A 25,814-nucleotide genomic window follows, 5' to 3' on the forward strand; every position below is an offset into this window, starting at 1 on the left:
CCAGCTTGGGCTGCTCCTGGGACATTCCACTCACTGGAGTATTTCTCAAGTTAGTTAAAAGTCATCTTGGATTGTCCCCATACGTAATACCAGAAACTTACCAGATAGTGGAACTCTCTAACTGGCTTGTTGCTTGCAATGCTCAGCTCAAAGGGCTTCCCAGCCTAGGAAAAGCATATGATTCATACGGATGAGTGTGGAAACATGATGAGTAACTTGAACAGTTCCTATCTTGGCAACTTTTGTCTCACATCATACCTTTATATCCTGACTCTTTGTTTTAACCTGGAGATAAGTCTGGCTGGGAGAGCTGAACACATCATAAACACCTATGTCGGTCCTACTGCTGAGGAACTCTGCCTGAGAGACAATGCAAAACAAAGCTTTTAACAAAAGGGCAAAATCTGTGTGATATTCGCATACGGTACTGTTTACAAGAGCATGGTAGCTTTAGTGGCAGTACGGGAACACTTTACTGCCTGCTTTGGGTATCTGTTTTGTTTTCACCCTTGCTATCTTGGTGCAATCATTAGACCACTTTTAGACAGGATACATCACTTTCTTCCCAGCTTTAACATGAAGATGATGTAACTAAAATAACAGTAGGTGACATATCAGCTGTTGCAGATCGCAGGAACAGCATATCACAGCCCGCTCAACTTGGTGTGTCGCTGCTTCAAAGCAACATACTACACAGCAATACCTGAACTCTCAGAGTTTTTGTATCAGATTGGATTGGAAACTCAATATCAATTATTCCATTTTCTGGGACCGTGTAATTCAGGACACGGACTGTCAGATTTCTCTCCTCTGTTGCCTCATTCTCAAGCTGAGAAAGTGAAGAGTGGTGAAAAAGCAGGTCTGACTGTTGTGCAGTGATTGTGACAAGATTCTGCCTCTCTTCAGCTGTCAGCTGGTTGCTATCAGAACGTGACACCTTTACCTAAAAACAAAAAGAAAATGCCTATCAAACAGGGTAAAGCTAAACACACAACACATAACATGTAACAGTATATTTGCACTCATTAAAAAAAAAAGGGCATTCTCAGATTTCTCACACATCAGTAACTTTATTTTTAATTCCTTGTGAATACTGCAGGTAAGCAAGTCAGCTAACAACAAAATTATTCATAACTCCAGGGAGAAAAAAGAGCAAAAGCAAAGCAGATAGAACTGAAAAGTGACCTGTCTTTCAGCTCTCCCAATTACTCTTCCTGTTGAAAATGCTTGTCTCTCTGGCAAATTATACAATTCCTACCTACAGCCTGAATAATTAATTTTGTCGCTTGTATCTCACCACCACAACAAAGGTCCACCTAACATTACATCATGTGCAGGAAAACGTATCAGATTAGCAGAGATGGTGCCAAGTCAGACATCTTTATGGATTCATCAAATGAGCTGAAGAAAAGACTTAAAACAGGCCGAAAATTGTCAGTCTGCAACTTCTTCACTCCAGCATCCATCTAACAGCACTACAACTTACATCAATCTTTATTCCCACATTCAAGCAGATTCTCATCCATAGTAAAACCATTCTTCTTCTGCATTACACACTCCAAAAATTCAACTTCTACATTTAAAAGCCCATTATTATAAATTAATGTTTCCCTTTTCTTTTTCAGTCCAGAGGTCCGTCACTCCATTATCTCTCCTACTCTGCCATTATCTTCCTGTCCTCTCTCTGTACAGCATACACAGTTCTCCACCTACTAGTATAGTAAGAAGTAACTGCTTCTATAAGCAGTTTTGCCTTCACACTCCTCTGGGAGCATAACTGATACCTTCTTCTCTGCCAGCTGCAAGCATTGCTAAATGCCTCAGCTACCTTTCACTCAGCTCATCTTTAGAAGAGGAAGAACAAGCAGCAGGTCAGAGCTGGAGCCAAACTGGGATGCTGGCAAGGAAAATGAAAAGGACGGAAACCAAAGACTCAAATGATCAGTCTAGCACAAAGCTAAGGCATAAGCCAATCTACTCTGAAAACATATATTCAGCCTATTTTATTGGTATTTAGGTCTGATTTCTATACAGTAAAGGCTCAAGAACTGTAACGTCAACTCCCTTTTTCAAGCAAAATGCAGTGATCCAATATGCAACCTCTGCTAAATGTAGAAATACTGAACGCAGACCACGGACAACATGAAGAACATGAAATGCTTCTATGAGAGGGCTGCAGCTAGTATGAGAAAGACAGGACAGAAGGCAGAAAAGACACCTTAATTTGAGAGCAATGTCATTTAATGAGTTTTACTGAATTTTAACAGCTGCTTAATGAAATGCATGTGCATTATATAAAGTATACATTTGTGTGTATATATATACACACTTCCACACACAAATATTATTAGCAGGGTTGGGACTCAATAACTACCCTATTATCTTAAAGCAAAGTCACCTAATGGAAAACAATCAGCTAGGAACTGAAAAGACTTCCATAAGAATGCTGAAAAACTATACTCAAATATATCCTGCCAACAGTACAGCATTCCCTGCCACGTTATCCTTTTCTAGAGTAAACGCCTCTAAGTTTAATATTTGCCAGTATGTATCATGAAAAAAAAAGATAATTTGAAAACAAGTCTGTAAATTATACTTAAAAATCTGAGGCAAACTTTGGAATCTTAGTAAAAATACAGAAGTCACATTTGGTTTTGCATAGATTATAATAAAACGAAAGAACTTACAGTAGCTAAGAAGTTCAGAGACGGTTTTATAACTCTGGAGTAGTCCATAAATTCAATAAAATAGTCACTTTGCTTTGGAAATATGATGGTACTTGAATTGTGGGAGATTCCTGTTGAAAAATTGTGTATGTTTAGACAACATGCTTTTAACATACATATTCTTTTAGCAGCAATACTATTTACTGTCCATGATTTTATATAATTCTATCATATTATTCACCATTTCCACTGCTATTGCTCTTCATCCTTCCAGCTAAGGATGATTACAAAGGTGATATACGTACTGGAACTGTCTTCCACAATGCTAAATAAGCCATACCACACAGTGCTCTACTCCATGCAGACTATGTCAGAATGACACAAGGAAGGAACTTATGAATCCTTCATCAGCCAAATTCACCTTGCTGGGGTTTCTACAGAAAGTCTGTAATGAAATTTAGTTTCTGGGGCAGGCAGAAATTTTGTACAAATGATTTTTTTCTAATATACAAGGTGCAGTGGAACATGAACTCACAAAAAGCCTCAGTTTGCACATCAGCTGGTCTAGAAGAGGGTAGACAGTGGACAACATGTGGCCAGAGAACTCTTTCTACTGATGTGGTTTACAAACAAACAAGTAAGGTAACTCTATGATGCTTCTCTAGTGCTTCAAGCCCTTCCACATAGCAGTGAGATCTTCCAGCATCACCTGCCCTTTGGATTTCTCTCAGGAGATATCACACAGCCACATACCTGTGAGTGACTCAGTGACCACTGCAATAATTTCAATTGGTTCTGCGTAATCATTGTCACCTTGGTGCTGTGACTGATCAGCGTTCAAGTTTTGCAACATAAGCTTGTTACAGCTTACATTCACAGATCCATTTATCTGCAATGTAGAAAAAAAAAATTGTTGAGCCAGCAAAGCTAAGGACACCTTTACCTCTACAACAGCTTATTTCTGGTTAAGTCTTGTAACTCTCCTCACATACAAGTTCTAGAGTGTCAACACCAGAAAATGATGAATGTTGACCATTATTTTTTGCTTTCAGTAACCATTTTTATTAAATCTAGTAGAAGTTCATTACTTCTTAGAGTCAACAATGCCTTATGGAGAAAGTTATTTTTTTTTTCCTAATATCTAGAATTATCCACTACTACATGGCCAGAGCAGTAGTGTCCATGCTTTACAGCAAAATACAATGAACAGGTCCCTGCCTGAGGAGGGGCGTATACCCTGTCCAACATCCCTGAGCTCAGAGTTTCTGTAGGCTAAGTGCTGCTGAAGGCACTGAAGTCAGACAACTGCTGAAGTCAGCCAAAAGGAAATGACAGGCACACCATTTAGCAGAAGTGGAACCTGTTTTAAACATAGTCCACTGCTCAAAAGTAAAATGCTTGATTTTGCAAAAGGATGCCATGAATCTATCACCACTTCTAAGTCTTCAGATCAAAACTGTATGCCTTTTTAAATTTCATGCTCCAGGTTACAACTAGTACCCCGATGTAATTACTAAGCAATTAGTAGGCAAAACACTTTGGTCTCTACTATGCTGGAGTTCCACCTAGACAATCGCAGTGGTCTCCTCTGGCCTTGTAACACAGGTCTGAGTGTGCAGAGGCACACACATGGCCAGGGAGAGTTCCTGGGCACAGGTCCTCCACCACCTATGCTGCTACAGCCACTCCTGGAAAGTTTTTCTAGCCAGGCCAACTAGCATTCTCCAGGCAGAGTTCAAGGGTCCACAGCAGCCAAGTATCATTCCTAACAAGCAGTCTGAATGCAACCACTTTGTTCTGGAAATTAAAGAGTGTTTAACATTATCCATGCAAGTCACTCCATAGACCATGCCAGCTGAACTCAGCAGTCAAGAATGGTCCCAGGCATATCTAACCTACAAAAGGAGATACAGGCTTGAAGTCTACACTGCTATGAACCGCTAACAGAAGACTCACCTCCATTGTTGTTGTGATATTTCTCTTGTTTGTCCAGTAAGAGACAGAAAGGCAGGTGATCGTTACAGTTCCTTTAACTGGCTTGCCATATGTGTACCTGAAACACATCAGCCGAAGTCAAACAACACACAATCTCCAAGGCTTGGGCTCCTGAAGAGCTCTGAAGGCAAAAGATGTTACTAAAATATTTTTCCCTGGTCTCAAACATGGCTAGAACACATTTTCACTTTGAAACATGGAGTTTTCAATACTGAAACCAGTTTATGAACACTGAAGTCAGAAGCTCAAAACCTGAAGAACATATACAGTGCTGCTCTTTCCTGCACACAAGCTTTATAAATCTATTACTATTATTATGGGCTGTATAATGTAGGAAAATTAACTATATTACGCTAAGATGGAAGCAAGTTATCAAATAGAATACCAATGTAGCTTCATAACTAATATGCAGTAGAATTAAAATGGGATGTGGAAAGTACAAGTGTTATATTTCCCAAATGCTGCTAACACAAAATGAGAAATCTTAATACGTTTGTACTCAAATTATTCAGTAATGACAGTCCAAAGAAACCATGGTATTATAACATGGCAAATATAATTTACATCTGCAGCAAACCTGAAAACTGTAATATACTCACTTCTTAGAATGCCATTAGCAATCTGCAGTCAGTGAGCAGTAATAAAATAAAAATTTTGTATAAATGTTTCCAAGTTACACATAAAAGGAACCATTACATTATCAGATTCAGACAGAGAAAGCCGAGGAAGGGAAAAATCAAAATCATTCTAGTCCATCAGTAGTAATACATTCAGATGTGATAACCTTAAGTATTTGAAATCATTATGGATTTGATTGGTAACACTTAAGAAATATCAAAGCTGAAAAGCAGAGGGAAAAAATAACCAAATAGCATAGTTACAGGAAGAACTCTGACAACACTGTCTTGCACCTGAACTCAGTCTTTCCAAGCAGAACTAATTATAGTAATAAGCTGCTGTTAACCTTGAAATTATACCGCCATTGGGTAGCATCCCTGTACTTAACTTAATCTAATAATACTCCAGAGATGAGAAAGGAAAAAGGTTTTATGACATCTGCAAGTGTAGAGGATATATAAACTCTTTGTATACAGAGGCATTATGCCTATAAAAACAGTCACCAGGAATGAAGTCATTCCCTATAAATAATTATGACATATGAGTAAAATCTCAGCACTGCTGAGATTCAATCTCAGACAATTCACTGGCATCCTAGTCTGGAGTTATTGCAGCAGACAGGTACACTTTAAAATACCTTAGGAGTGCCTAATGAAGGAGCTAAGTGCCCTGTGGAAGACCAAAACAACTTAGGAAAAGGACAAACGTAACCCCCATCTTTAAAAAAGGGACCAAGGACAACCGGGAAACTACAGATCAGTCAGCCTTACCTCTGTGCTGGTAAAATCATGGAACAGATTCTCCTGGTAGCTGTACTAAGGCACATAAAAAATAACCAAGTGGTTGATGACAGCCAACATGGCTTCACTAGGGGCAAGTCGTGCCTGACTAATTTAGTGGTCTTGTACGACAAAGCTATAGCTCTGGTTGACGTGGGTAAAGCAACGGATGTCATTTTCCTGAACTTGTGCAAGGCGTTTGACACTGTCCCACATGACATCCTTGTCTCTAAAATGGAGAGACACGGATTTGACAGATGGGCCACTCAGTGGATAAAGAACTGGCTGGATGGTCGCACTCAAAGAGTTGTGGTCAATGGCTCAATGTCTACATGGAGACCAGTGTCAAGTGGTGTCCCTCAGGGGTCTGTTCTGGGTTCATCTTTGTCAGCGACATGGATGACGGCATTGAGTGCACCCTCAGTAAGTTTGCCGATGACACCAAGTTGTGTGGTGCCGTGGACTCACTTGAGGGAAGAGATGCCATCCAGAAGGACCTTGATAGGCTTGAGAATTGGGCCAGTGCTAACTGCATGAGCTTCAACAAGTCAAAATGCAAGGTCCTTCACCTGGGTCGGGCCAATCCTAGGCACAAATACAAACTGGGCACAGAGTGGGTTGAGAGTAGCCCTGAAGAGAAGGATTTGGGGGTGTTTATAGATGAGAAGCTCAACATGAGCCGGCAGTGCACTCATGCGGCCCAGAAGGCCAACCGCATCCTGGGATCTATCAAGAGAAGCGTGGTCAGCAGGTCAAGCGAGGTGATTCTCACCCTTTACTCTGCTCTTGTGAGACCCCACCTTGAATACTGTGTCCAGTTCTGGTGTCCCCACCATAAAAGAGACACAGATCTGTTAGATTGTGTTCAGAGGAGGGCCACAAAGATGATCCAGGAGCTGGAGCACCTCTGCTACGAGGACAGGTTGCGGGAGCTGGGATTGTTCAGCCTTGAAAAGAGAAGACTTCGGGAGGACCTAATAGCTGCCTTCCAATACCTGAAGGGAACCTACAGGAAGGCTGGGGAGGGACTTTTTACAAGAGTTTCCACTGATAGGACAAGAAGTTGAAGGAGAACAGATTTAGATTAGATCTTAGGAAGAAATTCTTCAGTACGAGGGTGGTAAGACTTTGGAATAAATTGCCCAGAGAAGTTGTGGATGCTCCCTCCCTGGAGGTGTTCAAGGCGAGGTTGGACGGAGCCTTGAGTAGCCTGGTCTAGTTGAGAGGCATCCCTGCCCATAACAGGGAGATTGGATTAGATGATCTCTAAGGTCCCTTCCAGCCTATGCCATTCTATGATGATATGATGATGAAACCAAATTCACATTGGCATACGATGGACTCCAAAAGTAAAGCAGAATGGGGAAAAAAAATGAAGAAAACTTTTTTTAAAAAACTGCTCCTCATAAGAAACCTAGGTGGTTTATAATATCAGGTTGCATCGCCTCTAGGAAAGGAAGCTTTTTCTCAAAAGTCCAAACATTTCATTTAAATACCTTGTTAATCAATCATTTCTGCATTTCACTTATAAATGGAGTGCTTGTTTATTTCAGGTCTTCTTGAAGCTTCAGGTAGCTCTATCTGGCTTATATTCTCAAAATAAAACTAATTTCTATTTGAGAGTAATGCATACTAAATTTTTTGTCTAGGTATTTCTTCAACTGGAAAATAAAATATTATTTATACAATAGTCTACAGTGAAGTCTCTTCTGAATTTCTCAAGAGTTTTTCATTCTTCACCCATTTACAGAGATAGGTATTTTGTTAGGCAGAAGAAGCCTATACTTCCAATACACAATGTGGATAAATTGGACCAAGAAGGATGTGCATAGAAGCTTGTATAATTTTCCAATTGATCTCATAAAATATATTCTACCAACAGATCTTGACATGATAAATTGGAGAGAATCATAAAAGAACCATAAGAATGAAGAAAGCCTGAAAATACACATTACAAGCAAAAGACTCAAGAAATTTTATTAGTAAGGCAGCTAAAAATATCTTGGCTATAGTCTAGAAATACTTTTACCACTTAGAAATCTGAAGATCTAACATTGTTGTAACAAAATCCAGTACAGTAACTAGAAATGGAAGCTAGCCAGCTAATTTAGATTAGAAGGCACTTTTTTAGCATTCTAAATGTGAGCTTTCACTTTCACACTTAGAGATCCACAATAATTTTCTTAAGATTGAGGGTGACAATGGTGTCAATGACATACTTACTTTGCAGTGACAACACCAGTTACATCTTCCTCTCTCAAAGAGTAGTATAATGGTGTTGTTATCATAACATCAAATTTTGGTAAAACTAAAAACAAAAATTATAGAAAGTATTAAATACACACAAAAAATCATATCTTTTTCTTTTTTAAAGTTATAAGAGTAGAATATGTAATATGATAAAGACTACTACAGTTTCCTAAGGAATGTAAGGTAAGATGTACTTTTAACCCAACCCTATGCATGCCTCAGACTAAGACTTTTTGTTGAGAGAACAACCATCATAAGAGCAGCCTGCACACAAACTTATACGGATCAAATATAAAATATTTAGCCTATTCAGTCTTCACAGAATCATCAGGAAGCTTCATGATCAGACATTCTACAGATATTTTGGAATGAATACATTGCCTGCACAACCCCTGAAAAACAGAGACAGTAACTGCATCTCATAGGCTTGAGATAAGTATTTTAACGGTTGCACGACATCCAGACACTACAGTAGCAGGTCATTAAAACTAACAAGATAAACAGGGCAGCTGACAAGATGATGTTTTCCCCAGAATAGAGTCAGACCAGAGAAGCAAGAGATATAGAAATTAGACTTTCTAAGAATATTCAAAAGGTTCATTTTAGCCAAGGGAAGCTAGTCTCTCTGAACTCTAAACTAATGGAGAATCAACTACCAATATTAGTCACTATTAAATGCCCTTAAGTAACACTTACCATATTCCATCACTTGAAACCTTTGATAATGAACTTGACCCTATTGAAAAAAAAAACAAAAACATATAAGAACATACACACAATTGTGGTTAGATTAGCAAGTTCAACATATTTTCTAGGCCAAATCCCACCATATTCAACTTAAATTACAATTTCTGAAATTATGGGATTTTATATCATGGCTTAACCATTATCAGCTCCTGCATGAACTAGTAGCATGTATTTGCACCATGGAAGCATGCAGGAAGCTCACATCTGTCAGATTGCAACTACACATAAGGAAGAGCTGAGAGCTTCAGATCTGCGGACACGTACATACTGCTAGTTTCTGTATAAAAAACAAATATCCAAGCTAGCTAGCATAAAACTACCAAGCACAAGTTCTCACAGTTATCATGATGAACTGTGACTGACCTACCAGCAGATCTTTGCTAGCACATTTAAAATTAACTCAAGTATCTCTACTCAAAAGAGAAGATCCTATAGTGTCTATCTAGAGGCCAAGACCACTTCAAAATCATGTATAATCTTAAGGTTCATTCACTCAACAGGCAATTAAAACTTTGTTACTTACTTCCGCAGAGATAATCTTGGGTTATAACTTCCTGTCTTATTTATTTGTTAGTTAAAAATCAATGGAAGAAATAAACAACTATACAAGGTACTGTTACTTGTCTTCTCTTCTACTTTCTGATTTTTCTGATTTTTTTAATTTATTTCCTGATTTTCCTCAGGAAGGTATCTGAAAGCATATTGTGGCATATCTTTGAGATGTGGTATATCACACCATATATGGCACATCATGGAAACTAGTTTTGAAGTTTTTTTCACTCTCTGAACATTAAAAACTCAGCAGCTATTTTTTTTCTTCAGTACAATGACAGCTGACCAAAAAGTCATGGTAGTCAGCCACATAAATTTTGCTTTTTGTTGTCTGTCTTGATTGCTCTTCCTTGCTAAAGAGCAAGTAATTCTGAACAAACATGTACACCATTTGTCTGCAGACACATAACCCTCATTCAATGATTTTTTTACAGCATCATACCAAAAGCTGCCATCAGCGGGGCAACGGCATGAGGTGATTTACCAGCAGTGCCTGGAAGTGGAGCTCTGAATCTCAGCTGATCTGCTTGACACAGGGATTACACGGGAGAAATGATTTTCCAAGAGGAAAATCTAAGCTCAGCTGGGCTGGAAGAATGGGCTGAGAAAACGAAGGAGTCTCCACTTCTAAAAGGACAGGAAGGGAGAGGCTCCTTATGAAATCCTACTTTGCCTCTTCTGGGAAATAGGGAAAAGATCAAGACAGACAGCAGTCTGTCTGCAGGAGGTGGCTATTTTGAAGGATTAATATTGCCAGCTGCTGTTAAACTGCTGCTCAACTGTTCCCACAAGACATTGTTGCCTTTAAAATGATGAGATATGATTTGATAGACAGACCACTCAGTGGATAACAAATTGGCTGAATGGTCACACTCAAAGAGTTGCGGTCAACAGCTCGTTGTCCAAGTGGAAACCGGTCACAAGTGGTGTTCCTCAGAGGTCGGTGTCGGGACCAGCACTGTTTAACATTTTTGTCAGCAACATGGACAGTGGGATCAAGTGCACTCTCAGCAAGTTTGCTGACGACACCAAGCTGTGTGGTGCAGCTGAGATGCTGGAGGGAAAGGATGCCATCCAGAGGGATCTTGATAGGTCCTTTGATAATTTCAAGGTCTCTCACAACCCAAACCACTCTATGATTCTATCTATCATCCTATGATGACGTTATGCCAACTTGGAGCTCAGAAGTCTGATTAGATTACTTTGATTATTCCTGAGAACAGTAACATCACTACAAGTTATCATATATGCTGGAGCATCTCAGTGAACACAGTTTGAAATGTGAGGCGAAGGAGACGGAATATGGATAATCAATGATCAGGCAGCATCAAGATATGTCAAATAGGAATAAGTGTCTGTGGCAGGAGAGGATAAACTGAGAACTCCTGTGGGAAAAACTCTAGGACCAGGATCCAAGCTGGAAACAATTATAACTGATCTCTCTTACCTGATCAACAACTTTGCAAATTAGGCATATCAGATCAAGCCCCTTATACTTCTATATTTACACTTTTCCTAGCAAAAGATTTCTATCAAAGTAAAACTCAGATTGCTGCTGATTTAATGACGAAGTCACTATTCATCAAAATAATTGCTGTACTTATATTCCTGGTTTGGAAATATATATGCAGAATCTGCTATTTTCACAGGATTTGCACAGATCATAATCCTTACAACACAAAATGCTACAGCATTGACATGCAGCCCATAGTAAGATTACTACCAGATGATCTTAGGAACAGGTATCTTAGGAAAATGACCTGTAGTGAATTTTTCTCATATCTGGTTCTCTGCACCTCCCTTCTTTCCAATGTTAAGCATATATCTGTCACCCTTGCTGTTAAGCAAACCATGAAGAGAGCATTATCCCATCTGGCAGGATGAAAAAGCATCTCCCTTGAAAATGAGATTTTGTCTCACGTTACCTTAGAAGTCAAAATAAAAAAAAAAAAAAAAATTAAAACCTAAGAGAACTGTAAGCAGTAGAAAACAGAGATTAAAGTGAGACTAGTGCTCTTGGCTGCACCTTCTCTAAAACAAGGCTGCACCTTCTCTCTCTTCTTTATCATAGAATCATAGAATGGTTAGGGTTGGAAGAGACCTCAAAGATCATCTAGTTCCAACCCCCCTGCCATGGGCAGGGAAATCTTCCACTACACCAGGTCGCCCAAAGCCTCATCCAACCTGGCCTTGAACACCTCCAGGGATGGGGCATCCACAACTTCTCCGGGCAACCTGTTCCAGTACCTCACCACCCTCAATGTAAAGAATTTCTTTCTTATATCTAATCTAAATCTGCCCTCTTTCAGTTTAAATCCATTGCCCCTTGTCCTATCACTACACACCCTTGTAAAAAGTCCCTCTCCAGCTTTCCTGTAGGCCCCCTTTAGGTACTGGAAAGCTGCTATAAGATCACCTCAGAGCCTTCTCTTCTCCAGGCTGAACAGCCCCAACTCTCTCAGCCTGTCTTCACAGCAGAGGTGCTCCAGCCCTTTATGACAGAAAGCAAGCTGTGCTTCACAGTGCAGGGAAGGATCCTACTAAATCATCTTGTTCAAATCACCCCGATTTGAACATCAAGCCAGATTTCCCACTAACCCACACTTTTCAGCCAAACTGGTTTGTAATAGGATGAGTAACAGCACTTCAACCACTCCATATCATTTTAGTTCCTCAGGGCAGGGCTGTCTCTCTGGCATATATTGTTCAAATACTTTGGAGTGGAAGTTGTTAAACCAGTTTGCAGGAGTAGTAGCTCTTGAGACAAGCAGTTAGTTACATATACAACCCAAGAGACATATACAGATAGATAGATATAGTTATTTATTTACTTAAGATAGGAAAATAACACCATGCCTATTCCACTTGTTTCCAGTACGGCTTTATTCTAGTATAGTTTTTATCTTCCACGACTTCTCCTGCTTCTTAAACACATTCGCTCTTCCAAACTATTAGCATTTTGCTCTAAATCCGCTTTTCTTAAACTGCAAAACATCTATTACATTCTGCGCACATTGCCCAGAGTATTAAGAAAACAGTGCCAAAGAGAGATCCATGTAAGTATTCTGAGATCATGAGCATGATGGAGCCTTCTGCAGTAGAGCCTTAGATGCTGCGGATCCTGACATCTAAGAATCCCTAACAACTACAGTCCAGATTTTGCTCTGCTGTGATGAACCAGTCCTGTTTGAAGTCATTTGGGGCTAATCCAACAAGTGAGATTGCAGGAACAGTTCTCCCAAAATTTTTTCTTCTTCTTTGGCAACCGAAAGTCCCTGAAACTCATCTGATCTAGGTCTATTATCTTTTTTTTCTTCCTGACATTTACATGCGTCACAAGCTATAGCATCAGGAAAGACTCTGGGTGTGGTCTCAGGGTTTTACCCAGAAAAAGCACAGTACTGGCACCGGCTCTGTTCCCGCAGCCACGCAGCCATCTCACAGCCCGTGTCAGCAGTGCTCCTCCACTTCTGCTTTGCAGCTAAATAAAATAGATTTTTATCCAGATAGAATTAGCAGATGCATTTTGTGATCACTTCTGTGCTTTATTTTCACACACAGGAAGTAAATCCCTAAATAAAATTCCGTATGAATTCCCAAACTTCTGTTCAAATCCACCAGCACGGCCTCCAGAAACTAAGCAGAGTCTCCAGTATTCACATTATCAGATCCTGATTAAATATCAGTGCTCATTTGCAAACTACTGAATACACGGCCAAAGGCTTTACGTACAGTCTGATTCTGAAGGAGGGTGATGCTTTTTTAAGTAATTACATAACCTCAAACTCAATGGATCAAATGTGAAATCTGTAGCTGACCTAGCAGTAAAACATCACAGAATTCACTGTGGATACACTGTTCTATACATAAAACCTCAAAAGATAAAAAATTCAAAGTGTAAAGTATATAATCAACCTCAGCTGATTTTGAAAGTTGCTTTATAACTGAAGCTTTTTTAAGAAAAATTAATACTCTTCAAAAATATTTTAGAAAGCCCTTGTTGCACCTAAAACAGTACTACTCTTCAATATTTGAACATAAATTTCCAAATAACAACTTCCATAAATTAGATTACAAAATTCCTTATAACTAGGAAAAACTTCAGGTCGGAGATACCTACTACTAAAACTCAGCAACTAAAAGCCTTTCAGCACCAGGCTCTACAGCAGGAAATATAAGATATCCAACTAAAATACAAGGTGGAGACTTGGGAACCAGACTGTAATTACTTTGTCTTGAGTTTTCTTGGAACAGCTGTACTAACACCTGAACTCTTATTAAAATTACTACAGGATGTTTAACAACAGCAAGCAGCCAGAACCTGATTTAAAATAGGATTCAGAGGCAGTACTTCCAGGAATCCAAACTCGGGACACTTGGGAACTGATCTGTAACCGCTGGAAGGGAAATCTTCTTTACTGACTTAATAACACTCTTTAAAGACAAGAGGGAAACTTGAGATAGAAAGGCTGGACTTTTCCTTTATTCTGCAAGGTTTCTTGCAGGTTTCATTAATCCAATGGTAAGACATGCTGCCAGAAAAATAACAGCCTGTGAGACAACCCACTAGACAGACCTAGTGTAATGGTGTGAATATCACAACAGTTCTTTAATATATTCTGCACGAAAGCCTTATCCAACATACTGCTCTGTAGGCACACGCTACAGAAATAATGCATATTGCTTTGTAGTTATATTCTTTCAACATAGAATCGGAAAATTAAAGCAGAGCAGGTGCAAATGTTGGAGGAAAAGGTGTCTGAAAGTAATAAGCTTCCATGTGTGAGGCTTGGGCTTGCTGTTTTATTCCCACAGGGTAAGAACTGTAAGAATAGTCATGTTTTTCTGGACCTCAAAGCCTACAATTCTCTTAGTGGTTTTTTGTACAATTAAAAGCCTTTACAAAAATCTGTTACATCAGTAAGTCTACCTTACTAACCAAATCCATAACAGCCTTAAAGAATTTATTCTCTATCAATGGAATTCCAAATCACCTTTGTCATTGTTCTTCTCATGCCAGATGACAGGTCTACAGTTTCCCATGTTATTTCACTTACTCTTTTCTGTTAAGTACATTCATCTTCTGCTGGTATTCTCAAATCTCCCCACTCCAAGATTCACCTAACCACACAGAACCCTCACCCTTATTAAATGCTTCCATCTCTGCCACATAATTATTGTTTCCTTATGTTACTGGGCTCTGCCACTGATGGATTTTCTTTTGTTTCTAGAAAACTTGGAAAACTGTTTCCTACTCTTAACAAACAAGTTTTCCTTGGGATCTTTAGATTTCCTACAAATAGGCAAGAGTTCAGATTTTCCTTTATATCAATATCTATCTCCTAGTTCCTCTTTCATCTACTTATTAAATGCAGTTTCTTAAATATTAACCGTTTCCTCTGCCAATGAAAAAAAGAATCTCATTTCTGTTCTGCCCAAGCTTACCTTTCCCCAAGAGAGCATTTTGTTAATTGTACCAAAAGCATTTTGCAGTACTTTCCACCTTGAACTGTCTCCTGTAACAACGGTGAATAGAGAGAGATACCCTAGTGTGATGGGCATGGATATTCTTCATGCCACTGATGCATTTAGAGCTCTATTAAGAACCCCAAACACTGCATTCAATGTCACACACAGTGACTCTAAGCTTTAAAAATGTAATAGAGAAAATTAGATGTTCTTAATAAAATCTGATAAAGACAACCTTGAAAAGAGTGCACCCCCGTAGATCCAACACGAAGGCCAATGTCCAGTCTTTGGCAGTAGCCAAGGTTCAACACCTAGAAAACTGCATCGACCAGCAGTGACACTGCGCCAGCCTGAGCCTTGGGACTTTCCAGTTAACAGTTCTTAATGGACTGCACTTCTGTGAATTTGTCCAGACATTTTTTGATCCCACCTGAGTTTTCAGTATTTGCAACACTTACCAGTGCTGTGGTCTACAGTTCAGTTACGCTGTTTTAATTGTTTTGAAATTGCTCTTTACCTCCTTCATCTGGTGCCCTCTTGCTATGCATTGGAAAAAAAATGTGAACAAAATGTTCCCTACTTGTCTTCTCCCTGTTACTCATGACTTGAGAGACATTCCCACCCTGTCGTATGTTTTCCACGCTCATTAACCTTCTGTAGTACACACAAGATGGCTAAAATTTAGAATACCATCTCCTATGGTCTACTAACATTTCACTTCACTTGTCTGTTTTTTCACCTATTTCATTAGCCCAGAAGAATCTAAGGCATTTTTCTTTCAATTTTACAATTATTTTTTTCCCTTTCTTTCTGGTTTTGTTTCAGGAGGGAGTGGCACTCATATTCAGATCCTAAAAACAGCTGCAGTAGTTCCTTCAGCAGCACCTTCCTGACTTAAGGATTACTCAAGACTTCGCAGAAAGCCCAAGCAAAACGTTGCAAACTCTTTTTCATCTGGTAAGTGAGCTGTTGAAGGAGCCCACCACTGCCGCCAGCCTTTGTTCCCACCTCCTGAGAAGCACCTATGCAGCTGTGAAAGGGGCTGTGCTGTCAACCAGATCAATGAGCTGCTCTGGGTTAGGCAAAGAAACACACAAGAGATGTTTTTCAATCTGGGTCGCTTCCCCGATGCGCTTTAGATCTCAGCCTTACTACAGCTGCCTCAGTGTGACTAAGAACCTATTGAACAGCAGCACAGGGATGGGAAGGAGTGGCCGAGCACAGGGACAAGGGCAGGAACAACTTAAAACATTTTTCCCATTAAACACAATAGTAATGACTCCACACCCACATGAGAACATCTTTGAAAAATACAGTCTTGACATTCACTTGAGCACCACCCTCACCTACCTTAGCCTATAGAAATCTATCAAGCATATAACTGGTACTGGTAAATATTACTGCCAAGTAATACACGATCACGTGAGTTTTTCTGCTTTCTAACCTATCATCTTCCTTATTAGGGAACATTAAGCAGTCCTGTTCATACTTGCTAAATGTCTCTAACGGCCACTGCAAGCCAAGCCGGAAATGCAGTTCCCAAATTAGAGGCATTTAAAGCAGGCTGAATAAATCTGACACACAGAGTTTTGAACAGCTAAACCTCCAGCTATTTTTGCAACATATTCCACTGTGTATGAGGAGTGTACAGCTTAAAGAACTGGACTGATAGAACTATTACCAATAGCAACGTGCAAACTACATCCTGCCAGTTTTCTTATGCAATAGTTTTGCTTTACTATTCATTCTTCCTATTTTGCACAGTTATTTTTTCCACAGTAACTCCTCAGCCATTGTGAACTGCTGAAACATCCCTAAAACTAGGCAGAGATTGAGTCTTTGATTCCGCACCCCCTGAGACAGTGACTGGCTACGCAGCAAGGAACAATGAATTTCTGTATATTCACTCACTAAATAAACATGAGGGCACTTCACTAAAAAAAAAAAAAAAAAAGCACTCTGTAAGATCTTTCTTTTATATTAATATCAAAATCCTCACGTTTTAAAGAACATTCGTATTTTAGAATCAAAACACAGATCTTAGGATAAAATATGCATGCTTTTTTTTATCTTTCCTTACAAAACCATATACTACGGAAAAACTTGTGAGGTTTGCATAGGATCTTGGGTTTGCCATGAGGGAAGGATTTCCTCTTCTCATGGTCCATGCTTATTTCTGGGTTTGCTTCACCAAAGTAAACACAATTTTATTCACATCTATCAGGGGAAACGAAATCTCTCTGTGATTTGGTAATGTTAATACTCACGTTCGCTTCCACCTCTATGGACCAGTCTCCTAGTGGAGGGTTCATTGACAACTGAAATTTTTTGGAAACTATGCCCAAATCACCCTCCTCCATCAACCACTGTTGAATCAATTTCTTCCGAGGGTCCTAGGAGAAAAATCAGGCTACATGTTAAATGCGAGTGGCATCGCTAGCAAGATTTAGGTAGCGATACATATGATCTTTATTTGTCACATAAAGTTGGAATGTATGACAAATTCCAATGTATTAACTTGGTTTCTGTGGATACTTACTCTGATATATATATTCAGAGATGCTTTGTAAGGTTTGAGATCAGGGTAGACGGTGACAATCCGAAACATGACATCTTGTCCCGGTTTATACATAGATTTATCAGTCTGGATGAATACAGAGATGCTCTTTGACATGTACATCAAGCTGGTACGGTTAGAGAAGATGCGCCGGCCATCAGCACGGCCTTCCACCAGTAATTCATAATTCCCAGAAGGACTGTTCAAAGGCAGCTAAAAAGAAAATAGCGACTCTCTGTTAACTATGTAAAATATTCTTGAAGATACTATTATTCAAAAAATATTTGACATAAAGATGTGACATATCCCTGAACTTGTCAACCTACGTAAATTCTCAAAGAGAGAAAGATTTCAGGGCTTTAAAGTGTCATTTCAACACTTACCTGAAAATGTGTTAGCAGAAGTAACTTTTCAACATATTTAAATATAATTTTCAGTAGTAATCAGGTTTTCAACAATGTAAGTATCTTGTATTCATATACCACTCATACATTCACATACACACACATTGGGCTCTCTCTTTTCACAGTTATTTAGAAATTTCTTGGGTTTGATTTTGAGGACTAAGTTTTTTCTGACTTCATCACTTTTTGGTAATGAATTTTGCAAAAATGAAAGAGCAGAAAAAGCTATATGTGGGCAAGATGAGCAGGACAGTAAGAAAATCTTGCATTTCTTTTTATAAGCTTTAGCTTCGTGTCCTATGGCGTAGAAAAATCAAATTCAGAATTAAGATCTCATGAGATGAATTACCATTTTTCAACAGTATTCATAATGATTCATAATTACTCCACATACTGCAACTCATCTAGAAAGTAAAATAATTATTCTTTCCAAAATACTACGGAATAAAGGAAGATACATTTTATATGGTTAACTTATTTAGGATAGACACTGAAGGCTCCTTCAGTGCTGGCAGTAAACACAGACAGACATCACTGCCAAGGAAATATAGACCATGTAAGATCAGAATAACCATGCACAGGTCTCTCTCTCTGTCTCTACAGTGGACAGAGGAAATCTAGAGCTCATAATTCCGATGCATCAGTTCATTTCCTAAAGTTAGGTGGGAGGAATCCCAGCCACAGGGCTCAAAAAGCTCAAAGTAGAACTGCTGCAGCATACTGGAATTTCACCTCGAGCAGAGCTCTACACATGAAACAAATGACCCCAGGGACATCCCAGCCCAGACACCAGCTTCTGTACTGCTGTCTGTTTAGGAGTGTCTCTTTGAAGAAGGAAAAGGGCTTTAACACAACACACAACTGGTTCCAACAAGCAGCCCTGCTAAAAAGCTTAAGAGTCACATGCTTCTGTTTGCAGTTACAATAGTAAATCTGGAGTAAAATCTCCGAAATCAAGACAACTAAAACAGACAGGCTGGCATTTTTGAGGATAACATAAGGAAATGAAGCACTCCTCTTGCACTGGTAATGAAAATTACAGCTGTTAACTCATCAGGCACAGCACTTCAAAAGTATCCTACCAAGCTCTATAATGAAAGGCTGTTGTGCTGTCAAAACTCATTTTAAGAGCACACAGTGAGGTAACGGAAATTCCTAAAGAGGGAAAAGTGTCACAGGGTGACAAATGAGGTAGATGCAAATGTCTATATGGAATGCATTTCCTTCTCTGTTTGTTTACCTACAAAGAAGAATCAACTAACCAATTTCATCCCTCTCTGCTGACTTTTTGTTTTTAAAAACAAGCCAGGGGGAAAAAAAAAATCAGGAAGAAGAGAAATAATCAAGCTCATTCTCACATACAAGCAGGCATATGTGACATAGGAAGAAGAGATTCCCCCTTTAAAATCCAGACTTACATAACTAAATTTTAGGCGCAAAGCACCACACTGAAATAGATTCTGCATTTTCTTCAACTGCAGGTTTTTGTATACACATTGCCAAGAACATATGATTCACATATTTCAACACTCTCCAACTTCTATGCCAAGTATTCTGGAATATATTAAACAGGAGGAACAACCTTAGTTACTGCATCTGTCAAATATTACCTCAAAATTAATTAATTTACAAATATTAACATTTATTAAAGAAGGTGAATTCCCTAAAAAGCAGACATTCCCTACAAGAAGTCCAGGAAACACTATAAACATTCAAAATCAAAATGGGAGGAAAATAAGCTTGTTTTGTCTCATCATAGCAGTGAATTGTGCTCTCATAGTATTATTTTAACATGCTTGCAAGGATTGTCTTTGATTTCTTCTTTGAAAGTCTGTAAATGCCATTTAGGGACTTCATATATTTTTCTGTCTCTTTCTGCTATCATGAATAATGATAGCATGGGTTGCTCCCTTGATTTTTATACTTTTTATATTTCAAAAGATCTTTCCTTCCTGCAACATGGTGACAAAATTGCCTGTTTCTTGATGTAAAACCCAGAGGCAATAAAGTTTTCACTGCCACAGCAGTATATTAAGAAAGCTGAGGTGCAAAGCAACCCACCTTCTGGTTCACAGGTCGATGCTAATAGAGACTGCACTACTACACTTCCAGAAGGTCACTGCTACAACAATGGCAACTATTTACCTCAGCCCCACCAACTCCTTCTCTAAAGGGTTGCTTCTCAACCCAAACACGAGTAGGTAGTAGGAATTTGCTGTGAAAATATTCTATCTTAGTCAATACATCCCCCAAGTGAATGGTACTACTATCTCCATTTTGGCATTCCTAACGTAAGAGAGAAAAAGGCCATCTCATGTACTTCTCCTGACCACACCAGCCACTGTCACAAGCACCTCAGACAAGACAGCTACTGTTTCCCCCGGAAAAGATGACGGCTGAAACCAGAAACTCACTACCCATCTTCTGCTACCAGCCAACTACACTTCAGGCAAAACGTAAGTCAACCATGGCTACACAAACAAACAAAAAAACATCTTATTATTAAAAAATGAGTCAGTTTTCATCACTTCAGATAGTGGCGAGAGAGGGAGGAACTCACCTTGCCTAGTTTTAGGTGCTTGAACACTTTCAGACCTGGCCAGATTATGTAAAGGAACTTGTTAATTTAATCTTTTATTTTTAAAAATGAATTTTCAATGATTGCTAATTTACAGTTCATGCATTTCAACCTAGTAGTCTTTATAATATTGAGCTGCTCATTGTCGTTGATTATCCACCCATCAAACATTTCCAGATTATTTCATCAGATATACAGTTTAATAGAGATCAGAATTGAAACCCACTGGATTTAGGGACACTCAGACTTACAGATGTTTAAAAAAATAAAGACTTTGGTAAAACTTTTTTCCTGACACAAATATATACTTCTTTAGATCGTGTTTTCAAGACTGTACAATCCAGGACTGTAAATTCAGGTTTCATACTCAACACACAATTCGATATCATACATTTTTGTTGACTAGTTAGCTTACTATATACTTTCACTGAATGTGCATTTCCAAATCCTTAAGAAGGCTGTGTATAAATACATATTTATTTTAATATTTCTCAATTATTGCTTCACACAGTTCTTTCAGCTCTAATTAGCCCTCATGGTGTGTCTGAAACAGAGATGTAGGTATCAGTCAGTCAAAAAAGCAAAGCAAAATTCTGCATTCAAGTTTTATGATAGCTTGTGCTGATGCTGGAAATCAGTTCCCAAATCCTGTAACTACTTGTAACGAGCTGCAGAGCACTTGATCTGAAAACTCCTTCGCTTATTGGTCAGTAAATACACTCATCTGAGAATGTGAAAATAGCTGGGATCACATACAAAACACTACATCTCATCAACACCAACTGATGAAAAGTTACAGAGTCAACATTTTCTGAGGAAGAAGGAAAGGAAAGAAATACTTACTACTGGAAGAACAAGAGTCCCAAAGGAATCTGAATAAAAAAAGAAGAAATACCACACTGTCAGAAACCTTATAAAAACTTACCAAAACATCAATATTATCAGGTTAATTAGAAGAACAGTGCTCCTCCTCCATTCCCACACTGTTTGTAATACCCACTGCACAACCGAATTCCCTTGACACAGCTACTTTGGAGCTCAGGGCACATGGGTCATCCAGCCAACACACATGCAATGGCTGTGACCGGCTGGCGAGCACGCATGCACTTATTGGCCAGCTGATTGCTGCCAAACACCAGCTGGACACGAAACCAAAAAATATACAGCCTGGAGCAACTGCTGCATTAGTCAGTATTGACATACTGTGTTTATACTTCATTCAACATCTCATTCTCCACGTTTACTCCTCCCGAGTCCTGTCAAAGCCACTGTCAGACACCATGAGGTTATGGGATAAGGAGCTCATCTCCACAGACTATACATAAAGGAACACAAAGGAAGGACGGCAGGTGGGGACATGCCAGTAACACCCAGCCCCATCCCAGGGGAGCACTCAGCCCATCACACACCCATCACCACAAGCCCAGAGGCACACCAGCAAGGGGGAACCCCAATATCCCAGTCAGAGACACGATCTCCCCACCATCAGGCTACCAGATTCAGCAACTCTCTAACAACCACTACCGTCCCAAATCTGCTAAAAGAATCAGCCAGAGAAGAATAGCCCAGGAAAAATGAAATGCAGTGGTCCACTTAAATAATGGTCTGAGGGTGCCAACAGCACCTCAGCTGGGAGCTACCTGAACAAGGAGGGTATGGTTTGGCACTGCTGTCCTTGAGAACAACTGCCCTCTCAGGTACCACTGCCCTAAGACCAAAGCATCCCTCTGCTTCTGTGAAGAAGTTAATTCTGCAACTCTTTCACATGTAAGAGAAACTCAGGATATTTTGTATTAATCTCCTCTGCAGTTTAATAAGCGACTACTTTTTGTAGTCATCAATGTAGTCATTGTTTATCACAATTAACAACTTTTCTAGAAGGAATAAAAAAGGAAAATACTTTAAATTACAGGTAATTAGAGAAAGGCAAAACAGCAAAATACTGCCTTAATCCTGGCCATTCTCTCTAGTAGTAACCTCCTACCTGATGGTTTCACTGCTATGAAAAAAGCAAGCAGCATGGTAGTATGTCTACACTGAGCCATTACCTCTACAGCAACCTAAAGCTGCTTCTTCACCACTCTTCACCAGATAGAACCATTCCATCCCTTCCTCCCTTACATGGTTGATGGAAGATGTGTGATACCTTTCACAGGGCTGCAAAAGTATGAAATCTAGTCTCCAGCAACATTACTTCTCTGGCAAGGAGAGGGAGAGGGAGAGGGAGAGAATATTTCCGTCAGAAGGGACCTACAATGATCATCTAGTCCAACTGCCTGAGTAATTCAGGGCGGATCAAAAGTTAAAGCATGTTATTAAGGGCATTGTCCAAATGCCCCTGAAACACTGACAGGTTTGGGGCATCGACCACCCCTCTAGGAAGCTGATCCAGGATTTGACTGCCCTCTCTGTAAAGAAATGCTTCCTAATGTCCAGTCTAAACCTGCCCTGGCACAGCTTTGAGCCATTCCCACGTGTTCTGTCACTGGGTACCAGTGAGAAGAGCTCAGCACCTCCCTCTCCACTTCCCTCCTCAGGAAGCTGTAGAGAGCAATGAGGTCACCCTTTAGCCTCCTTTTCTCCAGGCCAGACAAGCCCAATGTCCTTCATTGCCCTCATAGGGCATTCTTTCCAGCCCTGTCACCAGCTTTGTTGCCTTCCTCTGGACACATTTGTGAGCACCTTCACACCCTTCTTAAATTATGGGGCCCAGAACTGCTCACAGTACTCAAGGTGAGGCTGCACCAACACTGAACACATCGGGATAATCACCTCTTTTGACTGGCTGGTTATGCTGTGTTTGATGCAGCCCAGGATGCAGTTTGCCCTCTTGACTGCCAGTGCACGCTGCTGACTCATATTGACTTCTACTTTCTTTTTTTGATTCCATTCAGTTAGACCTTTTTATATCTCCTAAAAAGCAATGGGTTTATACCTATCTTTTACACCTTTGTTTCACGGAATAAGAAAAAAAATAAAATTATTTAACTTACATCCTTCTTGATCATGAACATAAAAGAGTTCCAAGATGAAGCAATCACTTGACATTTGAACTCCAACAATTGTTAATTTTAAAAGTCAAGGAATTCTTTCCTTTGACAGTGGTAAACAGAAGGAAGTTTCGATGGACTGAACACAGGTTGCCCTGGCTGCTGCCAGAGCGCTAAAGGAAAAATCCTGTCCAGCATGTACCATCTATTCAAATTATAACTTGAGTTAAACCAAATGACTCACATTCCACAAATGCAGTTTGTGGGTAGCATACTCCGGTACTTCATTTTAGCATTCAAAAGCTTAACGGGCATGGGTGGCATCGGGCCCTAAGCAACACAGTTCTTTCCATAACATGTTTATGCTACTGTTAAAGCCACAATTTTTCCTATCATTCCTCTCTCCTCTTCACTCGAGAAGCACCCCATGCAGTCGTTGACTCTGAGCAACCCCACTGGCCTTCGAGGTTTTCCAGACAGGACTCTCAAGCAAAATATGCATTTCTTTTCTCAGTAGCCAGCGCAGAGGGCACTCTGTCCCACTGCACAGTGGCAGGGAGCCCCACACTTGGCCAAGCTTGCTTGACACACCGAGCTACACGACAACTGCCAGCTACAGGAGAGGAATTACAGAGTCTTGCAGAGTACCTAATTCGTAGGCAATATAAACCCCTCTCAACTGGCTAATATATTTATTCCTAACATCTACCCAAACAGCTCCATGCCCAAACAATTGCACTAAAAGAGTCATTTTTTTAGCTAAAGAAAAACTTGTGTCTTCCTAACTCAGGAAAGATGGAGTTACTGTTAACTAGGAAGAATTTTTTTTAAGGGGCTATGATATTTCACTGGTAAAGGAGGGTGGATGTAGGGTAACTAGCAACAACAAAGATGGTGTAAAGCTGCCTCCTGAGATTTCTCTCGGTTATATACTAAAAGCCTAACCCTTCTCTAGTTCCCATTCCTTTGTGAGATAAGGCTGTGCTAAAGCTGGGTTTTGTATTACGCAACCCACCACACTGTGTCACCAGAAAAAAAAAAAAAAACCAACCACAAAACCTTTGTGACTGCTTATAATCAGTTATTAACAAGGAACAGGAACTTAGTTTTATTTAGCACACATGTCTGAGTGGACACATATATATGGTAAGTACTGCTACACTAGCTTTAATCTATTCAACACAGCTAATTGTAGCAATGGCTATAGCAGTGACTTCAGTTAAGTTGGGAGACACCGAGCACAAATCTGATATTCATACCATAGCCCACACCACGGGGGGGGTTTCTATTTCCATCTTTACCCATGTGAATGCAAACACACGAGTACACACGCACCGTAAGGGCGCCCTGTGCAGCATCCAACAGCTTTCAAAGCAACCTTTCACATAACAGGGCAGGTACCTTGCAGCTTTCTCATCAGGGCAGTGCCTGCTTGCCTCCACCTATTTTGAGAACAACTAGCATGCAAAAGACAGAAATCTTAAGACAGAAATACTGTGTTTCTTCCATGTTCCCAGGCCTGGGAGACCTAACATCAGGTTTGAGCTAGATACAGCCGTGATGCAGAGTGGGAAGCAGCTGAGGAGGAGGCAGATTTAAATCACAGTCACTCCTCCTTCGCGCAACTCAGAAAGCATTTACCTTCTGAAGCAGTGTTAGGAAGCTATAGCCTCCCTGGCTGCCCTGACAAAGCCCAGAGTGTCGTCTCATTCCCAGGCAGTGAAAATCATAAAAGAGGCTCCGGAGCATGAGGCAATCTTCCAATTCATGTCACTACGTAATTATTTTGTTAGGAACTGAGCAGCCTGGGCAGATCCGAAACTCTTCAGCGTTGCAGTGAATTTCCCTGTCATGCAAGATTTTCCCATGTTCTCAGAGACTACCAAGCTGCAATTAATTCCCTGGAGCTCTGCTCAGCTATGCCCAGGGATGGCTTTGGATGTGCTCAGGCAAGAGCCACAGGCAAAATATTTCCTTTATGCCAACGCTGAATTGCTAAAATTCACCACATTTTTCTGTCCATTTGATGACTTGAAGTTACATTTAACGGTACAGCAATCTCAGGTTTCTCAGGAGTTAATCACGGTCCAACAGCTAGTGCGTGGCACTGTTCTGCTGGAAGCCCAGCTGGACACTTTTACTCTCGTCTACTGTGTAACACTTCCACATAATTCACACATGACATCAGTCGAGTCCACTGTCCCCAGAA

At 39.9% G+C, this 25,814-nt stretch overlaps 1 protein-coding gene across 1 annotated transcript in view; it reads right to left on the bottom strand.

The window, feature by feature from the left end:
• CD109 (CD109 molecule) overlaps nt 1–25,814 on the bottom strand; it is a 75,469-nt gene that overhangs the window by 37,230 nt on the left and 12,425 nt on the right. Inside the window, exons 3-13 of the mRNA XM_086608272.1 lie at nt 21,459–21,487; nt 17,616–17,846; nt 17,344–17,469; nt 9,005–9,044; nt 8,282–8,366; nt 4,623–4,719; nt 3,420–3,555; nt 2,688–2,797; nt 704–943; nt 259–360; nt 102–164 (exon numbers count right to left, since the gene is read on the bottom strand). Coding sequence (XP_086464398.1) covers nt 102–164; nt 259–360; nt 704–943; nt 2,688–2,797; nt 3,420–3,555; nt 4,623–4,719; nt 8,282–8,366; nt 9,005–9,044; nt 17,344–17,469; nt 17,616–17,846; nt 21,459–21,487 — 1,259 coding nt within the window. The remainder of the gene's footprint in view (nt 1–101; nt 165–258; nt 361–703; nt 944–2,687; nt 2,798–3,419; nt 3,556–4,622; nt 4,720–8,281; nt 8,367–9,004; nt 9,045–17,343; nt 17,470–17,615; nt 17,847–21,458; nt 21,488–25,814) is intronic.

Source organism: Tauraco erythrolophus, chromosome 2 (genome assembly GCF_009769465.1).
Source record: "Tauraco erythrolophus isolate bTauEry1 chromosome 2, bTauEry1.pri, whole genome shotgun sequence".
NCBI lineage: Eukaryota > Metazoa > Chordata > Aves > Musophagiformes > Musophagidae > Tauraco > Tauraco erythrolophus.